A 22,875-nucleotide genomic window follows, 5' to 3' on the forward strand; every position below is an offset into this window, starting at 1 on the left:
ACTGAATTTCTACGTAATCCAGAGGCGCCTTCAGGCTCCAAACATCAGCTGCAGCCTGGGCGTGGGTGAAATGTTTTAAAAACCTGTTGCAATCCGATCGATCAGTGGGCACTAGGACCCGGATGGGATCAGAAACCTTCAGGGTCCGCCCCCCAGCTGTTGCGTCACCAAGACGCCAGCGCATGCGCTCTGCTTCCCCAAGATGGCGGCTGTGAACCAGGGTCTGGCCCCGGGAGAGAGCTGACCGGCGGTGATGTGACCTGAGGATCACCGCACCTCAGGCAAGGGGCCAGGTTGGGAAGGCGGTGCCTTCAGGAATAACTGGGAAGGTGATGTTTGGTCAGTTGCTGCAGTCTGTGTGGTGAAGGTGCTGTCACAGTGGTGTGAGGTGAGGAAGTACAGGATTATCACCCAGCAATGATCAATTAAGGGGAATGTAAATCCAGCTCAGGCTGCTTTCAGATTGGAAAGGGAGCTAAGGTGTGTCCTCAGAGCTGGTGAATGTTGTGGCTTTGGCAGTTTCTCTATTAATTCAATCCTTCCCTCCCTCTACCACCTTTATCTTTAGAATCATAGAGTTTTACAGCACGGAAAGAGGCTCTTTGGCCCATTCATAATCTTTATTACTGTCACAAGTAGGCTTACATTATAATCTTTATTATTCGTGACACAAGGAGGCTTACATTAACACTGCAATGAAGTTACTATAAAAACCCCTAGTTGCCACATTCCAGCACCTGCTCTGGTACACTGCTGGAGAATTCAGAATGTCCAATTCACCGAAGAACCTCCTCTTTTGGGGCTTGTGGGAGGAAACCGGAGCACCCGGAGGAAACCCACGCAGACATGGGGAAAACTGCATACTCCGCACAGACAGTGATCCAAGCCTGGAATCGAACCCAGGTCCCTGGTGCTGTGAGCTACTGCTAGTATTAGCAGTGCTAACCACTGTGCTACCGTGCCACCCAGAAGATTATTAGATAACTAGGTCTGGATGAATTGTGTCCCAGGATGCTGTGAGAGGTGAGGGAGAGAATGCAGCGTATCTGACCCAAAATTTTAACCACAAATTAGGCCTGTTTTTGCTAGAATTTAGACATTTAAGGTGTGATCAGATATTTAAGATATTAACAGGGAAAGACAGGGTAGATGAAGATAAACTATTTCCACTGATTGGAGATTCTAAAACTAGGGATCATTGTCTAAAAATTAGAACTAGACAGTTCAGTACAGATGTTAGGAAGAACTTCTTCACACATAGGGTGGGAGAGGTTTTGGAATCTATCCCACAAACAGCAGATGAAGTTGGACCAGTTGTTAAGTTTAAATCTGAGGTAGAGTTTTGTTAAGCAAAGATATTAAGGGACATGGAGTTTGGTCACAAATCAGCAATGATCTCATTAAATAGCAGGACAGACTCGAGGGGCTGGATGGCCTACTCCTGTCCCTATGTGTATTTCTGTGATTCTGAAATTCAGACAACACCATGACAGGGAAAGAATCCGGATTAGAACCTGAGTTTGTCCGAGCTACAAACCATCTCTCCAGATCCTTGCTCTTTGTGGTTTTAATGAAGATCAAGGTAATAGTTGGATTATTGAAAGACTTGACAAAGTTGTTGGATACCATTTTTCGGGTCTCATGATAAATCATAACGTAATTCACTCCCCACAGCCTTGAGTTGCCGTTGAACTTCGTTGAGGCCTCAACGCTTTCTTTGTGTTGCTGCCGAAAATTCCTGGAAGAAGTAAATCCTCACTTCCTCCTGGAGCCAGGTGCCACCTCACCGTTCCCTCTCCAGGACATTCTCTCAAGTTGTGGAAGCGAATGATTACAGGCCTGGGATGAAAACTATCCCTTGGCCTCAAAGACCGATGCACCCTTTCTAATTTGAAACGGCCAGGCTTCACATCCAGCTTGAGAAAACGTGGCAGTCGGTCCTCGAAGAACCTAACGGGAGCCTTACCCTCCACACTAAATGGACAGAACATAACATCATTTATGGGCAGCACGGTAGCACAGTGGTTAGCACAGTTGCTTCACAGCTCCAGGGTTCCAGGTGCGATTCCTGGCTTGGGTCACTGGCTGTGCGGAGTCTGCACGTTCTCCCCGTGTCTGCGTGGGTTTCCTCTGGGTGCTCCTGTTTCCTCCCACAGTCCAAAGACGTGCAGGTTCAGTGGATTGAGCACGATAAATTTCCCTCAGTGTCCAACTAAAAGGTTAGGTGGGGTTACTGGGTTACGGGGATGGGGTGGAGGTATGGGCTTCGCTGGGGTGCTGTTTCCAAGGTGCAGACTCGATGGGCTGAGTGGCCTCCTTCTGCAATGTAAATTCTATGATGACCATCTGACAGGCCAACGACTTGGATGTTTTTTCTCCGACCCTCGGTCCTCCAGGACCTCCGCCACGCCACTCGGCTGGTTTTCAAAAGATTGAATTCTTGCCTCCGTCGAGGAGGCATCTTGCTGAACGTTCAGGATTCTCTCCTCCGGATCATCGAGCCTCTTCATGCCGTTTTGCAGCTGGTCCTCATGAGGACACAGATATTGAGTCAGCACACTCCGCCTCTGGTCAATAACACGGATAATGTTGGCAGTCATCATTTTCGCCACCACCCGGAGAGCGCGGGGTAGAGGGACCACCTGAGGGTCAGGCCGCCATGTTGAAAAGGCGGCTCCATTCCTGCTGAATCCATCTGCGCTGTTTTACCAATGGATTTCCTGACTTTTTTCGGCATAATCATACCTGACCAAACTCTGATTCTACCAAGGACATGATAACAAACATTAATTCAAGGATTAGATAGATGAGTGCCGGGCAATCAGGATAAGTGTCAGATTACAGGTGAGTGGCACCAGAACCTGCGGAAAAGCAGCTACTCCGTAGCCGTATCACATGCTGCCCCCCCCCCCCCCCCCCCCCCCCCCCACCCCCATGCCTCCCCACAGACAGATTTCTGATTGAGGGTGTGGAGCATTCTGGGGAACTGGCGGTAAATGGAGAGAAAGCTGAGATGAGGAGGGATTTCTTCACTCCAGGACGTGGAGAAACTTTGGAATTCTCTCCCCCAGAGAATTCTGGAGATTCAATAATCAAGTATGTTCAAGGCACAGATTGACAGGTGTCTAAATATTGAAGATGTCAAGGGATATGGGGGATAGTGTGGGAAATCAGTTCTGAGGTAGATTGGCCAAGTATATCATTGAATGGTTGAGCAGACTCGGTGGGCCGAATGGCCTACTCTTGCTCCTATTCTAATCTCTGTGTCCTGGTCAGGAAGCAGTGAGCTGAGCTGGGATCTGTCAATCAACACAAATCAGCACCTTTAGGAGATTTGGGAGGGTAAATATTAGATACAGCAGAGTGAGAATGGAGGGAGATTGTGTGGGATGGAGATTTATAGCTTTTGGAGAACGAGACAGGAAATAATGTTCCAGAGGAACTAGAATTGTCTGTTCTGAGTTTCTATCCTGTACGAACACTGATAACTTTTGTAAATTGTTTTCACAGGATATTAGATGAGGAGAAATTACAAACGTTACATCGCGATCTGACAGAGTCACATGATTCCTTGGAACCTGAATATCATCCGCCTTTGAATCTAGAAGAAGAAATGATTACCTGAAGTGTCAGCTTCTAATTATATCAAACATCAGTGTGACTGGAAAGGCACCGAGACCCACACACCCGATCGAGAGTGTTCTAGTGAACTGACTGTGGAAAGAGCTTTAACCAGTTACATAGCCTGAAAAAAAAAGAACAGCATTCATAGTGAGGAGAAACCGGACCCGTGTTGTATCTGTGATTGCCCAATTTGGAGAGACACGAAGAGACCCAAAACATGGAGAAACGGTGGAAATGTGGGGACTGTGGGAAGGGATTCAGAGCCCCATCTGTGCTGGAGATTCATCGCCGCAGTCACACTGGGGAGAGGCCATTCACCTGCTCTCAGTGTGGGAAAGGATTTACTCAATTATCCAACCTGCAGAATCACCAACGAGTTCATACTGGGGAGAGGCCGTTTACCTGCTCCCAATGTGGGAAAGGATTCTGCGATTCGTCCCACCTATTGAGATACCAGCGAGTTCACACTGGGGAGAGGCCATTCACCTGCTCCCAGTGTGGGAAAGGATTTACTGAAGTATCCGACCTGCAGAAACACCAGCGAGTTCACACTGGGGAGAGGCCATTCACCTGCTCCCAGTGTGGGAAAGGATTTAGTGAAGTATCTGACCTGCGGACACACCAGCGAGTTCACACTGGGGAGAGGCCATTCACCTGCTCTCAGTGTGGGAAAGGATTCACTCAGTTATCCACCCTGCGGAGACACCAGCGATTTCACACTGGGGAGAGGCCATTCATCTGCTCTCTCTGTGGGAAGGGATTTACTGAGGTATCCAACCTGCAGAAACACCAGCGTGTTCACACTGGAGAGAGGCCAGTCATCTGCTCTCAGTGTGGGAAAGGGTTTACTGAAGTCTCCGACCTGCAGAGACACCAGCGAGTTCATACTGGGGAGAGGCCGTTCACCTGCTCTCAGTGTGGAAAGAAATTCATTGATTCATCCACCCTGCGGAGACACCAGCGAGTTCACACTGGGGAAAGGCCATTCACCTGCCCTCAGTGTGGGAAGGGATTCACTCAGTTATCCCACCTGTGGAGACACCAGCGAGTTCACACTGGGGAGAGGCCATTCATCTGCTCTCAGTGTGGGAGAGGATTTACTCAGTTACCCAACCTGCGGAGACACCAGCGAGTTCACACTGGGGAGAGGCCAGTCACCTCTCAATGTGAGATGGGACTGCACGTTTCATCGCACCTGCTGTGACACCAACAATTTCACAATCGGTTACAGGGGTTGGATTCTGCTGTTATTGTTTCCGCTCTATATCCAGGACTCCATTTTGTTCATTCTGACAGGTGATCAGTGGGGATGGTTGGAGGGTTTCTTTCTGCTGGACTGGCCAGTCTCACCACTTTGCCTCCAGTGGGCAGATGCTCTTTGAGCCTTGTTGCTAATACCTGGCTTCAAATTGCACAAGAATCACAGAGAGAAAAGGTGTGTGGAAGTTTGAAGATATTTAGTTTCCATTTCTGTTTGGTACCCCCAAAGCATGCCACATTGCCATGGAGATGGGCCCTGGTGGTTACATGGTTCTTTTGTTTAACTTATCTGGGTTTGAGGAGCAAGTTGTCTGAGGTGGACTGGGAATCTGATTGGTACAGGGAATACCTAATATTTACGGAATTATGACATATTTATCAGGGGGTCGCTTAGCTCAGTTGACTGGACGACTGGTTCGTGATGCAGAGCAAGGCCAACAGTGAGGATTCAACTCCCGTACAGGCTGAGTTTATTCATGAAGAGCCCCGCCTTGTCAACCAGGTCCCTCGCCTGAGGTGTGCTGACCCTCGGATTAAATTACCTCCAGTCAGCTCTCTCTCTGTGAAAGGGGAGAGCAGTCTCTGGTCCTGTGGGATTTTTGCAACTTTTTATTCACATATATACAACAAATATAGATTGCTTTAAGGAACAAACATCCATCAGGAAAAGTGATGTAACCGTGGCTAACAAGAAAAATTAAAGATTCCATGAGATCCAATAGAATTCAGCAAAGGAAGATCAAGAAACTGATGAGAGCAATCTGCTGAGAAACATAAAAACCAACTGGAAAAGCTTCTACAGGAATGTGAAAAGGAAAAGATTAGCAAAGACCAATGTGGGTCCATTCCAGACAGAGACAGGAGAGTTTATAATGGGGAATGAGGAAATGGCAGAGAAACTAAACAATGTGTGTCTGTCTTCACAGAGGAAGATTCATAAATAGTCTCCAAAACACCAGACAACCAAGAGACTGGCAGAGATTAGTATTGGTGAAAAAGTAGTTCTGGAGAAATTAATGGGATTGAAAGTTAATAAATCCCCAAAAGCTGATGATCTACATCCCAGAGTGTTGAACGAGGTGGCTGTAGAGATCTCTATTCCTCATTCTAAATTCTCCTGACTATCTGGAATGGACAAACCTTTGTCTGAGCCAAAAGTTTCCTTTTTACATAATCATAGAAACTTTAACAGTCCATTTTTATGTATTTTGCCAGTTCACATTCTATTCTGTGCTCCCTTTGTTTCTCAGTGTCTTGGTCGAAGAACGGACGTAAATCCTCAGGAATGAATCATCACTTTGAACAGGTTCTGAGACAATTATGTTTTGACTTCCAGGACCGAGAAACTATAATAGTGTTATTCTCGGTTGTGTAAAAGGGCAAAATTCTATTTTATAGTTTAATGTGTAGGTTTGCGAGTTACAGTAGCTTCGAAAAGTAAAGAGAAAATGCTGGAAAATCTCAGCAGGTCTGTCAGCATCTGTAGGGAGAAAAAAGAGCTAGTGTTTCGAGTCCAGATGACCCTTTGTCTAAGTAGCTTCTAGTTTGTTTGTTTGTTGCATTAAAAGTCATAAAACCTGATGTCCCATCGTGTGATCCTTTAGTTTGTTGATTGGGAATTAGATTTTTTTCCAAGAAGTTGCTGACCTCTACAGAGATCCTAATCCATAAGTTTTGATTGCTTTATGAGCCACAGGCACCTTTCTGTCTCTCTAGTGCTCATGCCAATGCTGTGGAGATGCCGGCGTTGGACTGGGGTGGTCACAGTAAGAAGTCTTACAACACCAGGTAAAGTCCAACAGGTTTGTTTGGAATCATTCGCTTTCGGAGTGCAGCTCCTTCATCAGATGAATGAAGAGGTCGGTTCTACAAACCCATATATAGACAAAGTCAGATGCAAGATGATACTTTGAATGCGCGTCTTTGCAGGTAATTAAATCTTTACAGGTTCAGACAGTGCAACTGGAGAGAGGGATAATCACAGGTTAAAGAGGTGTGAATTGTCTCAAGCCAGGTCAGTTGGTAGGATTTTGCCAGCCCAGGCCAGATGGTGGGGGGTAAATGTAATGCAACTTGAATCCAAGGTGCTGGTTGAGGCCGTACTCAAGCGTGCAGAACTTGGCTGTAGGTTTCTGTTCAGCGATTCTGCGCTGTCGCCCATCCTGAAGGCCGCCTTGACTGCTGAAGTGTTCCCCGACTGGAAGGGAACATTCCTGCCTGGTGATTGTCGTGCGATGTCTGTTGATCCGTTGTCGCAACGTCTGCATGGTCTCGCCAGTGTACCACGCTTCGGGACATCCTTTCCTGCAGCGTATGAGGTAGACAACATTGGCCAAGTTGCACAAGTATGTACCACGTACCTGGTGGGTGGTGTTCTCACGTGTAATGGTGGTCCACATGTCGATGATCTGGCATGTCTTGCAGAGGTTGCCATGGTAGGGTTGTGTGGTGTCGTGGTCGCTGTTCTAAAGGCTGGATAGTTTGCTGGAAACAATGGTTTGTTTGAGGTTGCGCAGTTGTTTGAAGGCAGGTAGTGGGGGTGTGCGGATGACCTTGGCAAGATGTTCGTCTTCATTGATGCGAAGAAGGCTGTCCTGGCTTGACACTATTCACACCTCTTTAACCTGTGATTATCCCTCGCCAGTCGCAATATTTAAAAATCATGTTCTGTTTAATCAATTAACTTTTAACAGGAAAATATTTGAATTTGTTGGACTTTTCCTGATTACATTTATTCACTTGAGGGGAAGCTGTAGATGTGCTTTATCTGGATTTCCAGAAGGTATTTACCAAGATGCCACATCAAAGGTTATTACACAAAATAAGAGCTCATGGTGTGGGGTCAACATATCAGCATGGATAGAGGATTGGTTAGCGAACAGGAATGAGCCAGTCGGTATAAATGGATTATTTCTGGGTGGGTAAGATGTGACAAGTGGAATGTCATCAGGATCAGTGCTGGGCTCACCCATTTACAATCTGTATGAATGTGTTGGATGGCGGGATTGAATGTCGGCTACATTTTCTGATGCCTGAAAGACCGGGAGGGAAGTAATTTGTGAAGTGGATTTAATAAGTCTGCAAAGGACTACAAATAGGTTAAGTGAGTGGCAAAAACTTGACAGGTGGAGCTTAACTTTGGAAAATGTGAATTGTCCACTTTGTCAGAAAGTATTAAATAAAACAATATTATTTAAATGGAAGGAGATTGCAGAACTCTGAGGTACAGAGGGACTGGGGTGCCTGATCCCAAGTTAGTCTGCAGGTACAGCCAGTGATTAGGAAGGTTAATGGAATATTATTGTTTATTGCAAAGGAAATGGAATATAAATGTAGGGATGTTTTGCTGCAGTTGGATAGAGTCATAGAGGTTTACAGCATGAAAACAGGCCCAACTTGTCCATGCCGCCCAGTTTTTAAACCATTCTCAATTGCCCGCATTTGGCCCCTATCCCTCTATACCCAGCTTTCCTATATAACTGTCTGAATGCTTTTTAAGAGACAAAATTGTACCTGCCTCTACTATTGCCTCTAGCAGCTCGTTCTGGACACTCACCATGCTACGTGTGAAAATATTGCCCCTCTCGACCCATTTGTAACTCACTTCTTACCCTAAATCTAAACCCTCAGGTTTTAGACTCCTCTACCTTTGCGAAAAGATGTTGACTATCAACCCTATCTATGCTGCTCATTATTTTACAGCCCTCTATAAGATCACCCCTCAGTCTCCTATGCTCCAGGGAAAAAGTCCCAGCCTATTCAACCTCTCCTTGTAACCCAGACCATCAGGTCCTGGTAGTAACCAAGTAAATCTTTTCTGCACTCTTTCTGGTTTAATAATATCCTTTCTATAATAGGTTGACCAGAACTGTACACAGTATTCCAAGTGTGACTGTACTAATGTCTTGTACAACTTCAGCAAGACATCACAACTCCTGTATTCAATGTCCTAACCAATGAAACCAAGTATGCCGAATGTCTCCTTCACCACCCTGTCCACTTGTGACTCCACTTTCAAGAAGCTATGAATCTGTGCTCCTAGATCTCTTTGTTCTATAACTTTCCCCAACTCCCTACCATTAACTGAGTAGGTCCTGCCCCAATTCGATCTACAAAAATGCAGCACATCACATTTATCAAATTGATTTATTTGGCACCTTTAAGGATAGATTGAGTGCATAGCTAGAGAATGGAATTATTCAAAAAGCCATGACTGTGGAAAGATAGTCATTGTTTCAGATAAGGAATAATCTATTGCCATATTTGCAGAAATTCAGGCATTGTTTCATAAAAATTTGCATCAGTGTTTCATGTAACAATTAAGACCATTGTATTCCATTACATTTAGTATGAAATACTTAGCAACAGCAAGGTTAATGCAAGTACCTTATCTTCGTAAGATTGGCACAGGTGGCTGGTGCACATACACCCTGAATTAATTTGATGGACATTAGGAAATCTTAAGTAATGCCCAATATTTGAATAATAAATCATTTTCTAAGTCGCAGACATTTATTTGAATAAATCAGGAAGTCCCAGCTGATAATTAGAAACCAATGAGAGTAAATGAAGGATTAGATAATCGGTAAAAATGTATTTTAAGAGTATGACTTTGTGGTTAAGGTTTTGTTCCGAATTTATGCTTTTATGAATTTATGAACCATCTACTGATTTTTGTTTGAAGTAATTTTCTTCATACTTTTCTTATGCTTTTGTTTACATCTTTTCGCTATGCTCTGACCAGTTTATGTATTATTTTGATCAACATTTTTGATTCCGTTTTCATGCAAGTGTATCAAGGTGAATGATTAGCAAATAAAGTTGCACTTTGGACATCTCCAATCAACCGAACTTCTGATTCTTATTTGAAGATAGAATAAGAGATCGTAAAGAGTGCAACTGGAGCTTTACTCTGTATCTAACCCCGTGGTGTATCTGTCCGGGAGTGTTTGATGGGGTCAGCGTAGAAGGGGTTTCGTTCTGTATCCAACCCCATGCTGTACCTGTTTTGGGAGTATTTGATGGTGACAGTGCCAAGGAGGATTTACGTTGTATCTAACCTTGTGCTATACCTATTGTGGGAATGTTTGATGGGGACAGCATCGAGGTAGGTTTACTCTGTATCTAACACCATTTTGTATCTGCCTTGGGAGTGTTTCATGGGGCAATGTAGAGGGAGCTGTGCTGTAACTGATTGGAGAATGGTTCAAGCTGGCACTTGGTACTCAGATTTTCCAGTACAGACACCCTTCACTTTAAAAATAACATTTCATTCAGAGATCAGAGAAACCATCACCGGTTCCCCCACTGCCCCCACCCCCGCAGGCCCAGAGGGACATTGAGAGTCCTGAACATTGTTGTACAGTTTGCTTGATATTTCATATGAGACTTTTTCTGTTCCATAGAATCCCTACATTGCAGAAGGAGGCCATTCGGCCCGTCGAGACTGCACCTACCCTCCAAAATGGCACCCCACTCAGGACCACTCCTCCACCCTATCCCCGTAAATCCACCTAACCTGTGCGTCTTTGGACTGTGGGAGGAAACCGTAACACCTGGAAGGAACCCATGCAGACACGGGGAGAAGGTGCAAACTCTACACAGTCACCCAACGCAGGAATCAAACCCTCTCTGGTCTCCAGTCAGTCTCTGTTCGAATGAAAAGAGCCCCAGTTTCTCTCATCTTTCCTGGTAACTAAAGCTTCTCTTCCCTGGGATCATCTCAGTGAATCTCTTCTACACCCTCTCCATGGCCTTGACATCCTTCCTGGTGTAAGATCCCCAAAACCTAATCTGATATTCCAACTGCAGCCTAACCAATGATTTGTACAGATTTACATGACCTCTGTCATTTTGTACTTCACACTTAGAATTATAAAACCTTGGATCCCATGTGTTTTTGAAACACTTTATCAACTTGTCCTCCCACATTTAAAAGTTTGTGTATCTGAAACTCCTTTTAGGGTTTTGGAGACATTAACACAACATGGCTGAAATACATTGACATCCACTGTCTGATATAATGTGTGTTATGGGAGAGAGAAGTTTAGTCTGAGTTAGAAACTCAAGCAGGCGCTTCACTGCAGACAGGTCACCGTGGAAACGCTGATAAGACATTCCATTCCACAGAATCGACTCATTGGAAACTCTAATCAGATCGGGGGGAGGACAGAGTTTGTATGTTGTTAACCTCAACATAAACGTAAACCAAAGTGAATAATGGAACAGATTGAATTCTAATGTGTGGTGTTTATAGCTACAGTAATGGAATTATCAGAAATAATAGAATTAACAGGCAGGGTAGTTTAGGGAGAATGAGGAAATTATTGAAGTAACTGCTGGGAACCAAAAATGTAAATCACAGCTTCGAGAAATTCCTGCTGTCTTTTCCTCATTTACTGCATGAACTGTGTTCCATTCTGGGCGGCAAACCTTAGGAAAGATAAAAGTTAAAGTCGCCAGAGTCCCAGATGAGCACAGGCTGCGTTCCCCTTTGAGAGGGAGAGCTGACTGGTGGTGATTTAACCTGAGGACCACCACACCTCAGGCAAGGGACAAGGTTGAGAAGACATGTAGATGAGAAGTAGGAGGGGCTGAAGATAGATCCTTGGGGGACACCAAGTCCAAGGAATTTGGAGAGGAAAGGGAGATTGGAGATGTCTTGGATATTTGTAAAGATGGTGGGGTCAAGTGTTCTGTTTAGGATGGGTGATGTTGTTGCATTAAAGGGAGAAGGACAGAACCAAATGAGAGAGAACTGGAAACAGAATCAACTAACATAGAGAGGTTGGATGGTCAACTTTTGTGAGAATGGAGTCGAGGGAACAGAAGTTGGGTCTCGTGGACAATATAAACTCGGAGGGAGAGAGAAGATATGAGAGAAACTGGAGAAAGATCCAAGAATCCAGATTCTGTTAAAAGAGCTCGCACAAATGTGTTCCAAATGAATACCTGCGTCATGAGTAAATTGGCATAGAGTGAATGAGATGTTCGCTTTGTTCAATGATTGGCCTGGATAAATGGGGTTTAATTCATAGGGTACTCACGGTAGCACAGTGGTTAGGACTGTTGCTTTACAGCGCCAAGATCACTGTCTGTGCGGAGTCTGCACGTTCTCCCTAAGTCTGCGTGGGTTTCCTCCGGGTACTCCATTTTGCTCACGCTAGTCCCAAAAGAAGTGCTTTTGGAGAATTTGGACATTCTAAATTCTCCTTGTGTACCCGAACAGGCTCCTGAGTGTGATGACTTGGGGATTTTCACAGTAACTTCATTGCAGTGTTAATGTAAGCCTACTTGTGAGAATAAAGATTATTATTATACTGGCACCAATAGTGAGGAAAGAGAGTGTTTAGACTATTGGAGTGACCTTCACTTGAACCACACTGGAACTAGTGCCTGGGTGAATCCCACAACCAGGGCTGGAGAGAGAGCTTTAAACATATTAGTGGGTGAGGAGACAGGGTTGTGGTGAGGGGAAATTTAGAAAGTTAATGAGAAGGGACAAGGCAGTAATGCAGGGCAGCAAGACAGACAATGATCACCAGAATGACAGGGACAGAATGTAGAAATAGAAGATTTTATAAAATTCATTTATGGCAATTTAGTGTGGCCAGTCCAGCTCCCCTGCACACATTTGTATGTGGGGGTGAGACCCACGCAGATACGGGGAGAATGTGCAAACTCCACACGGACAGTGTCCCGGGGCTGGGATCAAACCCGAGTCCTCGGTGCCATGAGGCAGCAGTGCTAACCACTGTGCCACTGGACCACCCCTCTTGAGGTCAAATCTGACACGAAGATTGTGCAGAGTGTGGTACCGCCTCAGACAGTTCCCAGGGAGAGGGATGGACTCGGGAGTTAGGGAACGGAATTTCTAATGGTGACTGAAGACAATGGGTTTGATCTTCCCAATTTTTAATTGGAAGAAATATCTGCTCATCCAGTACCGCATGTGGGATAAGCAGTTTGATAATTTAGTAACAGTGGAGGAATGGAGAGGGATGGTGGTGAGGTAGAGCTGGGTGTTGTCAGTGTGCATGTGAAAACTAACACGCTGCTTTTGGATGATGTCACCCAGTGGCAGCTTGTAGATGGGAAATAGGAGGGGCCGAGGGAGATCCTTGGGGACACCAAGTACAAAGACTGTGGAGAGGAAAGGGAGTTTGGAGATGGAGCAGTAGTTTGCAAAGATGGGAGAGCCAAGTGTTTTTTTGGGATGCGTAATGACTGGATTTAACGCTGAGACGGTACCAGCCGTGATAGAGAGATGTTCACAATATCGGCTCACATGGAGAAGTTGGGTTGTCAGCAGGTTATTGGAATTATCAGTGGAGCAGAAGGGGTGTCTCATGGACATGGTGAGTTCGACAGGAGGCAGGAGAGAACATGGAGAAAGATGTAAGTTCAGAACTTGGACAAAAATGGACTTGAGACCGTTTGGTCCGGTAGGTTAGTGGAGGAAAGCAGCAGAGACAGCTGATCAGATTGTCTCAATCTTAGTGACAAAGAAGCTTCTCACAGTTGTTGTTGGAGGTGAGGATGGAGGAGACTTCAAAAGGAACTAACTTGTGTTAGCGATATTAAAAAGACACCACACGCTTTGTTTAACACAAACTGATTTTACTTGATTTTTTTTCAGAATTTAATTCCTTGTGACTGGATTAGAGCTTATGAACATCAGCAGCAACTGACCCCAATGAACATGTTCCAGTCCAGGATGTGATTAACAGCGAGCTCCAATCACTGAAGTTACTTGTGAACTTTCTGGTGCATCAGCAGGTTGGATAACTGAGTGAATCCCCTCCCACACTCAGAGCAGGTGAACGGCTTCTCTCCAGTGTGAACTCGCTGGTGTACAGTGAGGTCAGATGATCGCCTGAATCCACTTCCACAGTGAGAGCATCTGAACGGCCTCTCATCAGTGTGAACACGGTGATGGGACATCAGTTCCCCAGAACTCTTATAACACTTCTCACAGTCTGGACATTTAAATGGTCTCTCTCCAGTGTGAACTCACTGATGTACAGAGAGGTCAGATGATCGTCTGAACCCAGTCCCACAGTGAAAGCACCTGAACGGCCTCTCCTCGGTGTGAACACGTTGATGGGACATCAGTTCCCCAGAACTCTTCTAACACTTCTCGCAGTCTGGACATTTAAATGGTCTCTCCCCAGTGTGAATTTGCTGGTGTCTCAGCAGATTGGAGGAATGAGCAAATCCTTTCCCACACTGCGAACAGGTGAATGGCCTCTCCCCAGCATGAACGTGTTGGTGTGTCTGCAAGTGGTATGAGTGTATGAATCCCTTCCCGCACTCGAAGCAGGTGAACGGTCTCTCCCCAGTGTGAGTGCGCTGATGGATTTTCAACTTGGACGGATAAGCAAATCCCTTCCCACAATCCCCACATTCCCATGGTTTTTCCCCGGTGTGACTGCATTTATGTTTCGAAAGGCCAGATGATCGACTGAAGCCTTGTCCACACACACAACATGTGTACGGTTTGTCCCCTCTGTGAATGGTGCATCTTCCTTCCATCTTCAAACTCCCATGATATTTATGTTACAAACGTTTTGGTGAGTAGATCATGACGTGATGTTTAGTTTGAATTTCCTTACTGAAGTTCCTTCACTTCCAATACTCTGCAAAATTGAATCAAAACAGAAAATAGGGAGTGAGCGAGAACGCACAAAAACACAAAGACAGGTTGCGAAATTGAGCTGAATGAATCTGGACATTTGTGGGGCCGGCACTGGGAAAAGGTGACCATGAAAACTGCTGGGTTGTCATCAAAAACAACTGGTTCACCTCTTTAGGAGGAGAGGGGGAGAGTGTGTGTGAGAGAGGGGGAGTGTTTGAGAGAGGGGGAGTTGTGCGAGAAGGGGAGTGTGCGAGTGAGAGAGAGGGCGCGAGTGAGAGAGAGGGCGCGAGTGAGAGAGAGGGCGCGAGTGAGAGAGAGGGCGCGAGTGAGAGAGAGGGCGCGAGTGAGAGAGAGGGCGCGAGAGAGGGCGCGAGAGAGAGGGTGCGAGAGAGAGTGAGAGACGGTGTAGGACAGAGAGCATTTGGGAGAGAGAGGTAGAGACAGAGAGAGGGAGTGTATGTGTGTGTGTGAGTGAGAGTGTGTAAAAACAGCGAATGGCAATGACCTGAAATGCAAACACTTGCGTTCAAAGGACGATAATGTTCACTTCCTGATGAATCGAATGAAGCTGTCACATTGTGATGTAAGAGTTTGCTCAAGGTTCCGGCCTGTAAATCCTCTTCTAATACCCTGAAAATGAAATTTACAAAAGGTATCAATGTCAATCCAAAAATGGAATTCAGTAAATAAATTTGTGGTTTGGGTTTGTCGTGCGTAAATTCTCCCTTTCTAACTTCCTATAAAAGGAGTTTCCCAAATCCACCGTTGTGTGGGGTGGCACGGTGGCACAGCGATTAACACTGCTACCTCACAGCACCAGGAACCTGGATTCAATTCCGGCCTTTTGGGTCACTGTCTGTGTGGGTCACTGTCTGCCCGTGTTTGCGTAGATTTGTTCGGGGTGCTCCAGTTTCCGCCCACAGTCCAAAGGTGGATTGGCCGTGTTAAACTGCCCCTCGTGTCCAAAGATATGTTTGTCAGGTGGGGTTACGGGAACAGGGCGGGGGCTTAGGTAGGGTGTTCTTTCAGAGGATCTGTGCAGACTTGATGGGCTGAATGGCCTCCTTATGCACTGTCGGGATTCTATGATTGTCAGTCTAGGATAGAAATTCCCAACATTCCCTTCTCCTGCTCCCTAGTCCAGTTCATGCTCCCCGCTGCACTTTAAAAAAAAAAAATTTAGAGTCCCCAATTATTTATTTATATATTTAATTATTTCCAATTAAGGAGCAATTACTGATACTGTGCAGCTTTAATCACAGCCTGGCCCCACCCTTCATTCACTCCGATTGGTTGGAGGACCAGCTGCACTTGGTCGGTCCTCCAGTCCCGCCACTCCTCTTCCTATTGGTCCGGAGCCGTTGCCGCTGTCAATCACCCGGGCATTGTGACAGTTCCAGGTGGTGAGAGCCGCCACAGGCTCAGGCTGATTGTCCAATAATTTTTTGAAACTAACTTTAGAGTACCCAATTCACTTTTTCCAATTAAGGGACAATTTAGCATCGTCAATCCACCTACCTTGCACATGAGGGTGAAACCCACGCAGACACAGAGATAATTTGCAAACTCCACACAGACAATGACCCAGGGCCAAGATTCAAACCCGGGTCCTCAGCGCCGTAGTCCCAGTGCTAACCACTGTACTGCCCTCTCCACGCTTATACTTTGCCCCTCGTCGTCATCAGCAGTCCCTCATTTGAGGATGACGTCTACTCAGGGTCTTGAGTTTTTGCCATGGGTGGACAGAACCACAGATCTTGAGACCATCAGGTAATGGGATCGGAAGAGCAGGATGTATTTCCCTTTCTTTCCATCAATCCACCACCCCATCATTCAGACATTAAGACTCAAAGGGTGATATAGTTTGACGGACAAGTTGTCTCCATTCTGAACAATGGGTAACAAGCCCCTCCCACTCATAGAAACGTTGCCCCCGACAAAGATGGCGACCTCGCATGCGCCATGGTGCACACTCAATCCAATAAAGATGGCGGCCGATAATCCAGGCTGAAAATGAGGGGATTCAGCTCCGCTCAGTACAATCTGGGTGCGGTAAACTCTTGTCAGAGTTTAATGACCCACACAATGTAGTTACGCGGCGTTTCCGACCTTCCCCGCGATCTCACGCACCCTACATATTGTTAACCGCGTCTTACAAATTATGTATGCAAAGAAGAAGCAGTGTCGCCATTACTGATACTGCGCATGCTTCAATATCAGCTGGTCCCGCCCCTCATTCACTCCGATTGGTTGGAGGACCAGCACCTCTCGGTCGGGCCTCCAGTCCTGCCCCTCCTCTTCCTATTGGTCCTGAGCAGCTGTCAATCACCCGGGCATTGTGACAGTTCCAGATGGTGACAGCCACCACAGGCTCAGGCTGACTCGCTGATTGTCCAATAATGTTTTTTAAAATAACTAGACTACGTGGCCAATCCGCCTACCCTGCACATCTTTGGGTTGTGGGCCAAAACCCACGCAAACACAGGGAGAATGTGCAAACTCCGCATGGACAGTGACCCAGAGCCAGGATGGGACCTGGGCCCTCAGCACCGCGAGGCAGCAGTGCTAACCACTGTGCCACCGTGCTCCTTGATTCTCCAATAATAACAGTGAGAGTCTCAGTAACAATAATAGTGGAGATGGGGCCCAGAGGAGAAACAGCAAAGGATTCACTCAGTTTGAGAGCAACTAACACTGTCTGTTCCCATAATAAGTCAGGCTGCAGTATGTGAGTGAAAACACCATTGGATCAAATGTAATGGTGATAGAGTATCAAGAGAACCAAAACTAAATTTGGTTTTCAAATAATAGTGAAGTAGTCATGGTTTGTTGACAACATAATATAATCCGCTTCTGGTGTGTGTTACTCTGTCCCATTAGACAATAACCTTTAAAAAAAAAAAATTTAGTATACCCAATTCATTTTTTTCCAAGGGAAATTTAGTGTGGCCAATCCACCTACTCTGCACATCTTCAGGTTGTGGGGGTGAGACACACACAGACTCGGGGAGAATTTACAAACTCCACACGGACAGTGACCCAGGGCCTGGATCGAACCAGGGACCTTGGCAATGTGAGGCAGCAGTGCCATCGTAGCACAGTGGTTAGCACAATTGCTTCACAGCTCCAGGGTCCCAGGTTCGATTCCCGTGTTGGGTCAATGTCTGTGCGGAGTCTGCACGTTCTCCACGTGTCCACATGGGTTTCCTCCGACACCTCCAGTTTCCTCCCACATTCCTAAGATGTGCCAGTTTGGTGGATTGGCCATGAAAAATTGCCCTTAGTGTCCAAAAAGTTTAGATGGTGTTACTGGGTTACTGGGATAGGGTGGAGGTGTGGGGTTAGATAGCGTGATCTTTCCATGGGCCTGTGCAGACTCGATGGGCCGAATGGCCTCCTTCTGCACTGTAAATTCTATGATTTATGAATGAGCGCTAAGCACTAGGCGGCCACCATGCCGCACCCTTTATTAGACAATAACCTGCCTGTTATTCCAATTCTGGTGTATGTTACCACTGCAGGTCCTGCGCTGGTTGGAGTCTGGTACAATAAACAGTCTGTTTCCAGTGCCTCTGAGGTCATTTGACCTGCATGTAAGCTGACATTAATGGAGACAAAAGGCCCAGTAAATATCCAATTGTAATAGGAGGACAAGGTGTGAAGAAACAATGATATTTTGAGGTTTTTGTGTTGTGGTGAGTGTCATTGGGAGGTGTGTGATAAAATAGGAATGGAAACATGACAGAGACACGTGTGACTGACTCCACCTGACTGAGAGCTGTTATACCCAAGGGGAGAGCAATGAGGACATGCGGAACTCCAGAGATTTCTGATATTCGAGGTATGTCTGTTAGAGGTACTGAAAATATTCAGTTCCTTCTTGTGGTTTTCGAGTTACTGTCACACAGGAAATGTATCCGACAGCTCATCAAAACCAAAGTTTTAATCTTCTCTTTGAGACACACTGTGATTGAAAAGGTCAAATGTTAAATCATCAGTTTGAGCAAAATTCAGAATGTCACAAAGATGAGTGAACTGTCCAATTACCCCATTCACCATAACTCTGCCAATTTACCGTCCACAAGAATTTATCCAATTCCCTTTGAAATTTACTGTTAAAATCTGCTTCCTGCAGCGTGTCAGTGTGAATTCTAGATCACATCACATCACTGTGTAAAAACAATTCTCCTCAACACCTCCTTGGGTTCTGTTGTAAAATATCTTAAATCTCCGTGTCCTCTGGTTACAAACCCTCCTGCTCTTGGGAAACAGTTTCTCCCCATCGACACTATCACAAATCTTTCCTCATTTTAAACACCTCTATTAAATCTCCCCTTCACTTTCCTTATCTCAGAGGGACAATCCCGGTTTCTCCTGCTCTGAGTCACAAGGACTCGAAACGTTAACTCTGTTTCTCTCAGTACCGATGCTGCCAGAACTGCTGACTTTCCAACATTTCTGTTTTTCTCGCTCTTTTTCCTTCTTCAATCTATCACAAACACTTCATGATTTTGAACACCTCAATTAAATAGGAATAGGAGTGAAATATAGATGGAAGGAGAAAGAAAGACTGACAGAAGAACTGAGAGATTTAAAAAAACAGAAAGGTGAGGTGGCAAGAGATAAAAGCTGAGAAATAGAGGAAACAAGTAACACAGAAAGAACGATATAAAATATAAGGGAGCAGGTTATCAGTTCCCAGCTACAGAGAGCAGAGGAAACTCAGTGACTGATCCACAGACACAGCCGGTTTTGTCCGGGAATGGAGACTCTGAACAGAAATAACCGGCTCATTTGTAAATGTCACCACAATGTGATCTGTGTGACTCTGCCCTGACTCTGTGGACAGATATAGGCTGCACTGACAGATGTTCTCACCAGATTGTGGTCCCTGGGTTTATTTTCTGCTCAGAAGTGAGATGTGTGGTTTGGAACCGGCAGCACAGAAACAGGAAGTTGTGTTTCCTGAGAATGAAACAGCAGGCGTCAGTTTCATGTTATCACCATGAACAGACTTCCTGCCTGTGATAATCTGAGAGAGAAGAGAATGAGAGACAGGAGAGCAGTTTCACACACCCGAGGATCACTGAGAACGATCAGAATAAGGAGACCACCCAGAAAACGGCCAATAGGAATCTTCAGCTGAACACATCACTCATTCTTAAAGGGACAGTCAGGGCTCTGACAATGCTCAGCTCCCAGTTAAAGGGGCAGGCACAGCTTCGCCCTTTTCTCTGGTATGTTTCTGATTGTTAAAGGCTGGTAGGGGTGAGGTTTATTTAAAAGGACAGAATGTGGGAAGCACACATCAATAAAACTGGGAATTCTTGGACACAAACTGGAGCTCCTTCTTCATCTGTGAATGAAACTATTGTCTATTTCTCTCTGCTGTTACCAGGTTCCTGTGATGTCCTCCAGCTGGTTTTTAATGCAAACTTCCAGCAATCTATTTTAAGTAGGTTTCAATTCAATGAATTCATTGTGACTGTCACACAAACACATTAAAATGTTTTAGACGGATTCCGATGCATTTTCAGCCTGGAAACTGAAACCAGCTGCTTTACATTCAATCAGGAACATCACAGTTTTACACCAATCACTGATTTGACAGCACAGTAGCCTAAACAGCAGGCTTGTAATGCAGATCAAGGCTAGCAGCACGGGTTTAATTCCCGTACCGGCCTCCTCGAATAGGCGCTGGAATGCAGCGACTAGTGGCTTTTCACAGGAACTTCATTGAAGCCTACATGTATAAGCAATTATTATTATTACATTTCCAGCATTCACCATTGTTCTTCCCGACTCTGAACACAGTTGTAAAGAAGACTTCTGTTCCATGTCGAGGGGTTCTGAGATTGAGGAGAGCGGATGGAACATATTTATTACACATCGCAGGATTAACCCACACGGGGACTTTGGTCTTTCTCATCACTCTTCACTGTCAGCAAAGTGTCATTTGTCCCTCTCAGTGTGACCCTGAAGGACTGTGTCCAGGCTGAAGTTCTGTTCCTGCCGTGTGATCCTTCCCCAGATTGTCCTTTCTGAGCTCCAGACAGGTGATGTTCAACACTCAGGTGGGAAAGACAAATATCTGCAACAACGTTTCAAACAAAGCTGATTTATTTCACATTTATTCAGTAGATTAAGACAGTCAGAGTAAACATTATTCAGTCCTGGACATGATTAACAGCATCAATAATGGTATAATCTAAACCTTGTAGTCGCTTGTGAACTCGCTGGTGTGTTAGCAGGTGGGATGAGTGAGTAAACCCCTTTCCTCAGACATTGCAGTTGAATGGTTGCTCCCAGTGTGAACTCGATGATGTTTCAGAAGAGAAGATAAATGAGAAAATTCCTTCCCACATATGGAGCAAGTGAACGGCCTCTCCCCACTGTGAATTCTCTGGTGTGTCAGCAGGTTGGATGACTGACTGAATCCCTTCCCACACACAGAGCAGGTGAATGGCCTCTCCCCAGTGTGAATTCGCTGGTGATTCAATAGGTTGGATGAACGAGTGAATCCCTTCCCACACACAGAGCAGGTCAATGGCCTCTCCCCAGTGTGAATTCGCTGGTGATTCAATAGGTTGGATGACTGACTGAATCCCTTCCCACACACTGAGCAAGTGAACGGCTTCTCCTCGCTGTGAACCTGCTTATGTGTCAGAAGTTTGTATGAACGTATGAATCCCTTCCCAGATTCAGAGCAGGTGAACGGTCTATCCCCTGTATGAAGTTGCTGGTGTATCAGAAGGTTGGATGAATTAATGAATCCTTTCCCACAGTCAGAGCAGGTGAATGGCCTCTCCCCAGTGTGAATTCTCTGGTGGTTCAGTAGGGCAGGTGGACGGCTGAATCCTTTCCCACACACAGAGCAGGTGAAAGGTCTCTCCGCAGTGTGAGCATATTGGTGTGTTAGTAAATCCTTTTTGTTTTTAAAGCTCGTCTCAGTCAGGACAGTTAAAACATTTGTTATCAGAGTGAACAAGTTGATGTGTCTGCAGGTGGGATGACTGAATTAATCCTTTCCCACACAAGGAGCAGGAAAACGGTCTCTCCCCAGTGTGAATACGTTGATGTGTCAGCAGATCCTTTTTACATTTAAAACTCTTCTCACAGTCAGGACATGTAAACGGTCTCTTATCAGTGTGAACAAGTTGATGAGTCACAATGTGGGATGACCGAGTGAATCCCTTCCCACAAACAGGGCAGGTGAATGGTCTCTCCTCAGTGTGAACTCGCTGGTGTGTCAGAAGGTTGTATGAATGGGTGAAGCCCTTCCCACAAATGGAGCAGAGGAACGGTCTCTCCCCAGTGTGACTGCGACGATGAACTTCCAGTTGTGATGGGTAACTGAATCCCTTCCCACAGTCCACACATTTCCAGTTTCTCCATGGTGAGGGGTCTTTATGTCTCTTCCGGTTGAAGCTTTGTCCACACACAAACATGCGTTTAATTTCTCCCAGCAGTGAATGATGTGATACTTTTTTGAGGCTGTGTAACTGGTTAAAACTCTCTCCACAGTCAGTGGACTGGAAAACTCTCATTGGGAGTGGGTCTCGGTGCTTTTGCAGTCACACTTCTCCTTCCAAATTCAAAGACTGAAGATATTGGGCTCTTAATGAATTAAGTGACTGTCAGATTTCGATGTGATGTTTGGTTTGAATTTTCTGTCGGTTAATCCTCCACTTCCAATATTCTGTAAAAGGAGTTTACAAAAGTCATCACTGTCAATCCAGGGTATAAATTCTGAACAGACAATTCTAGTTTTTCTGGAACATTTTTCCCTCTCTTGTTCCCCCAAACCTGTAAATCCCCGTCCCCCACACTCTCCCTCCTCCCTGGGCTGAAATCCAAACCCATCTCACCATTTCTTTCCTCCACTCCCAGTTTTCTCCCTCCCTCTCCTCTGCCTGGGTTCAGTTCTCCAGCTCCTGTCTGCAGACTGACAATAAAACCAATGGGTCTTATTGGGGGGTTTGGGTTTTCACCATTGTCCCCGCTCGGGGCGGCTCTCATTCAGCCTCTGGAAGCCGCACTCACTCTCACCGCGGCTGCGCTCAGCCAGGAGCAGCACCGGGCATGCTCCGCACAGAGAGGCGATTTCCGGGGCGCGTTCTGGCTCCTGAGACGAAGATAGGGCGTATTCATCCTCGCCCGGCATTGTGGGTTGTCTTACCCGCCATTATTTCATTACGTTCCTCAGGTGATAAATTGCTTCCGGCACTTTTCATACAGTTCGGTGTTTGTACCGAATGGGGCGGCCGCATCGGTGCTCTTCTCTCTGATCGGCCCCTGTTAACGGCTGTCATCTGTTTTGGGGGCGATATGCCACAAGGCGCCTGCGCGGCCGC

At 45.8% G+C, this 22,875-nt stretch overlaps 2 protein-coding genes and 2 long non-coding RNA genes across 9 annotated transcripts in view; 1 reads left to right on the plus strand and 3 right to left on the minus strand.

Moving 5' to 3' along the window:
- The window catches only part of LOC140419119 (uncharacterized), a 439,103-nt gene that overhangs the window by 111,242 nt on the left and 304,986 nt on the right, over positions 1-22,875 (minus strand). The gene's annotated exons all lie outside the window — the stretch shown is intronic.
- Positions 198-9,735, plus strand: LOC140419125 (uncharacterized). Of its 5 annotated transcripts, none has more exons than XM_072502892.1 (2): positions 198-329; positions 3,511-9,735. In XM_072502892.1, exon 2 carries the CDS (start codon positions 3,842-3,844, stop codon positions 4,826-4,828), a length of 987 nt encoding a protein of 328 aa, XP_072358993.1. In that variant the 5' UTR covers positions 198-329; positions 3,511-3,841; the 3' UTR covers positions 4,829-9,735. The 5 variants fall into 5 exon arrangements, 4 of the variants coding, with proteins under 4 accessions (XP_072358993.1, XP_072358994.1, XP_072358992.1 ...); XM_072502893.1 differs by having other exon boundaries at positions 204-281; XR_011945545.1 differs by having other exon boundaries at positions 213-388; positions 6,135-9,735.
- On the minus strand, positions 13,483-16,719 carry LOC140419133 (uncharacterized). Of its 2 annotated transcripts, none has more exons than XR_011945550.1 (3): positions 16,678-16,719; positions 15,027-15,151; positions 13,483-14,522 (listed from the first exon to the last, which is right to left on the minus strand). It is a non-coding gene; the product is annotated as an uncharacterized lncRNA (long non-coding RNA). The 2 variants fall into 2 exon arrangements; XR_011945549.1 differs by lacking the exon at positions 16,678-16,719 and adding an exon at positions 16,040-16,326.
- LOC140419136 (uncharacterized) lies at positions 20,624-22,813 on the minus strand. Its single transcript, XR_011945553.1, has 2 exons — positions 22,513-22,813; positions 20,624-22,220 (listed from the first exon to the last, which is right to left on the minus strand). It is a non-coding gene; the product is annotated as an uncharacterized lncRNA (long non-coding RNA).

Source organism: Scyliorhinus torazame, chromosome 5 (assembly GCF_047496885.1).
Source record: "Scyliorhinus torazame isolate Kashiwa2021f chromosome 5, sScyTor2.1, whole genome shotgun sequence".
Taxonomy (NCBI): Eukaryota; Metazoa; Chordata; class Chondrichthyes; order Carcharhiniformes; family Scyliorhinidae; genus Scyliorhinus; species Scyliorhinus torazame.

Excerpts from the sequence above, each read along its gene's own strand:
- LOC140419125 (XM_072502892.1), top strand. The coding sequence starts at position 3,842 with ATGGAGAAACGGTGGAAATGTGGGGACTGTGGGAAGGGATTCAGAGCC.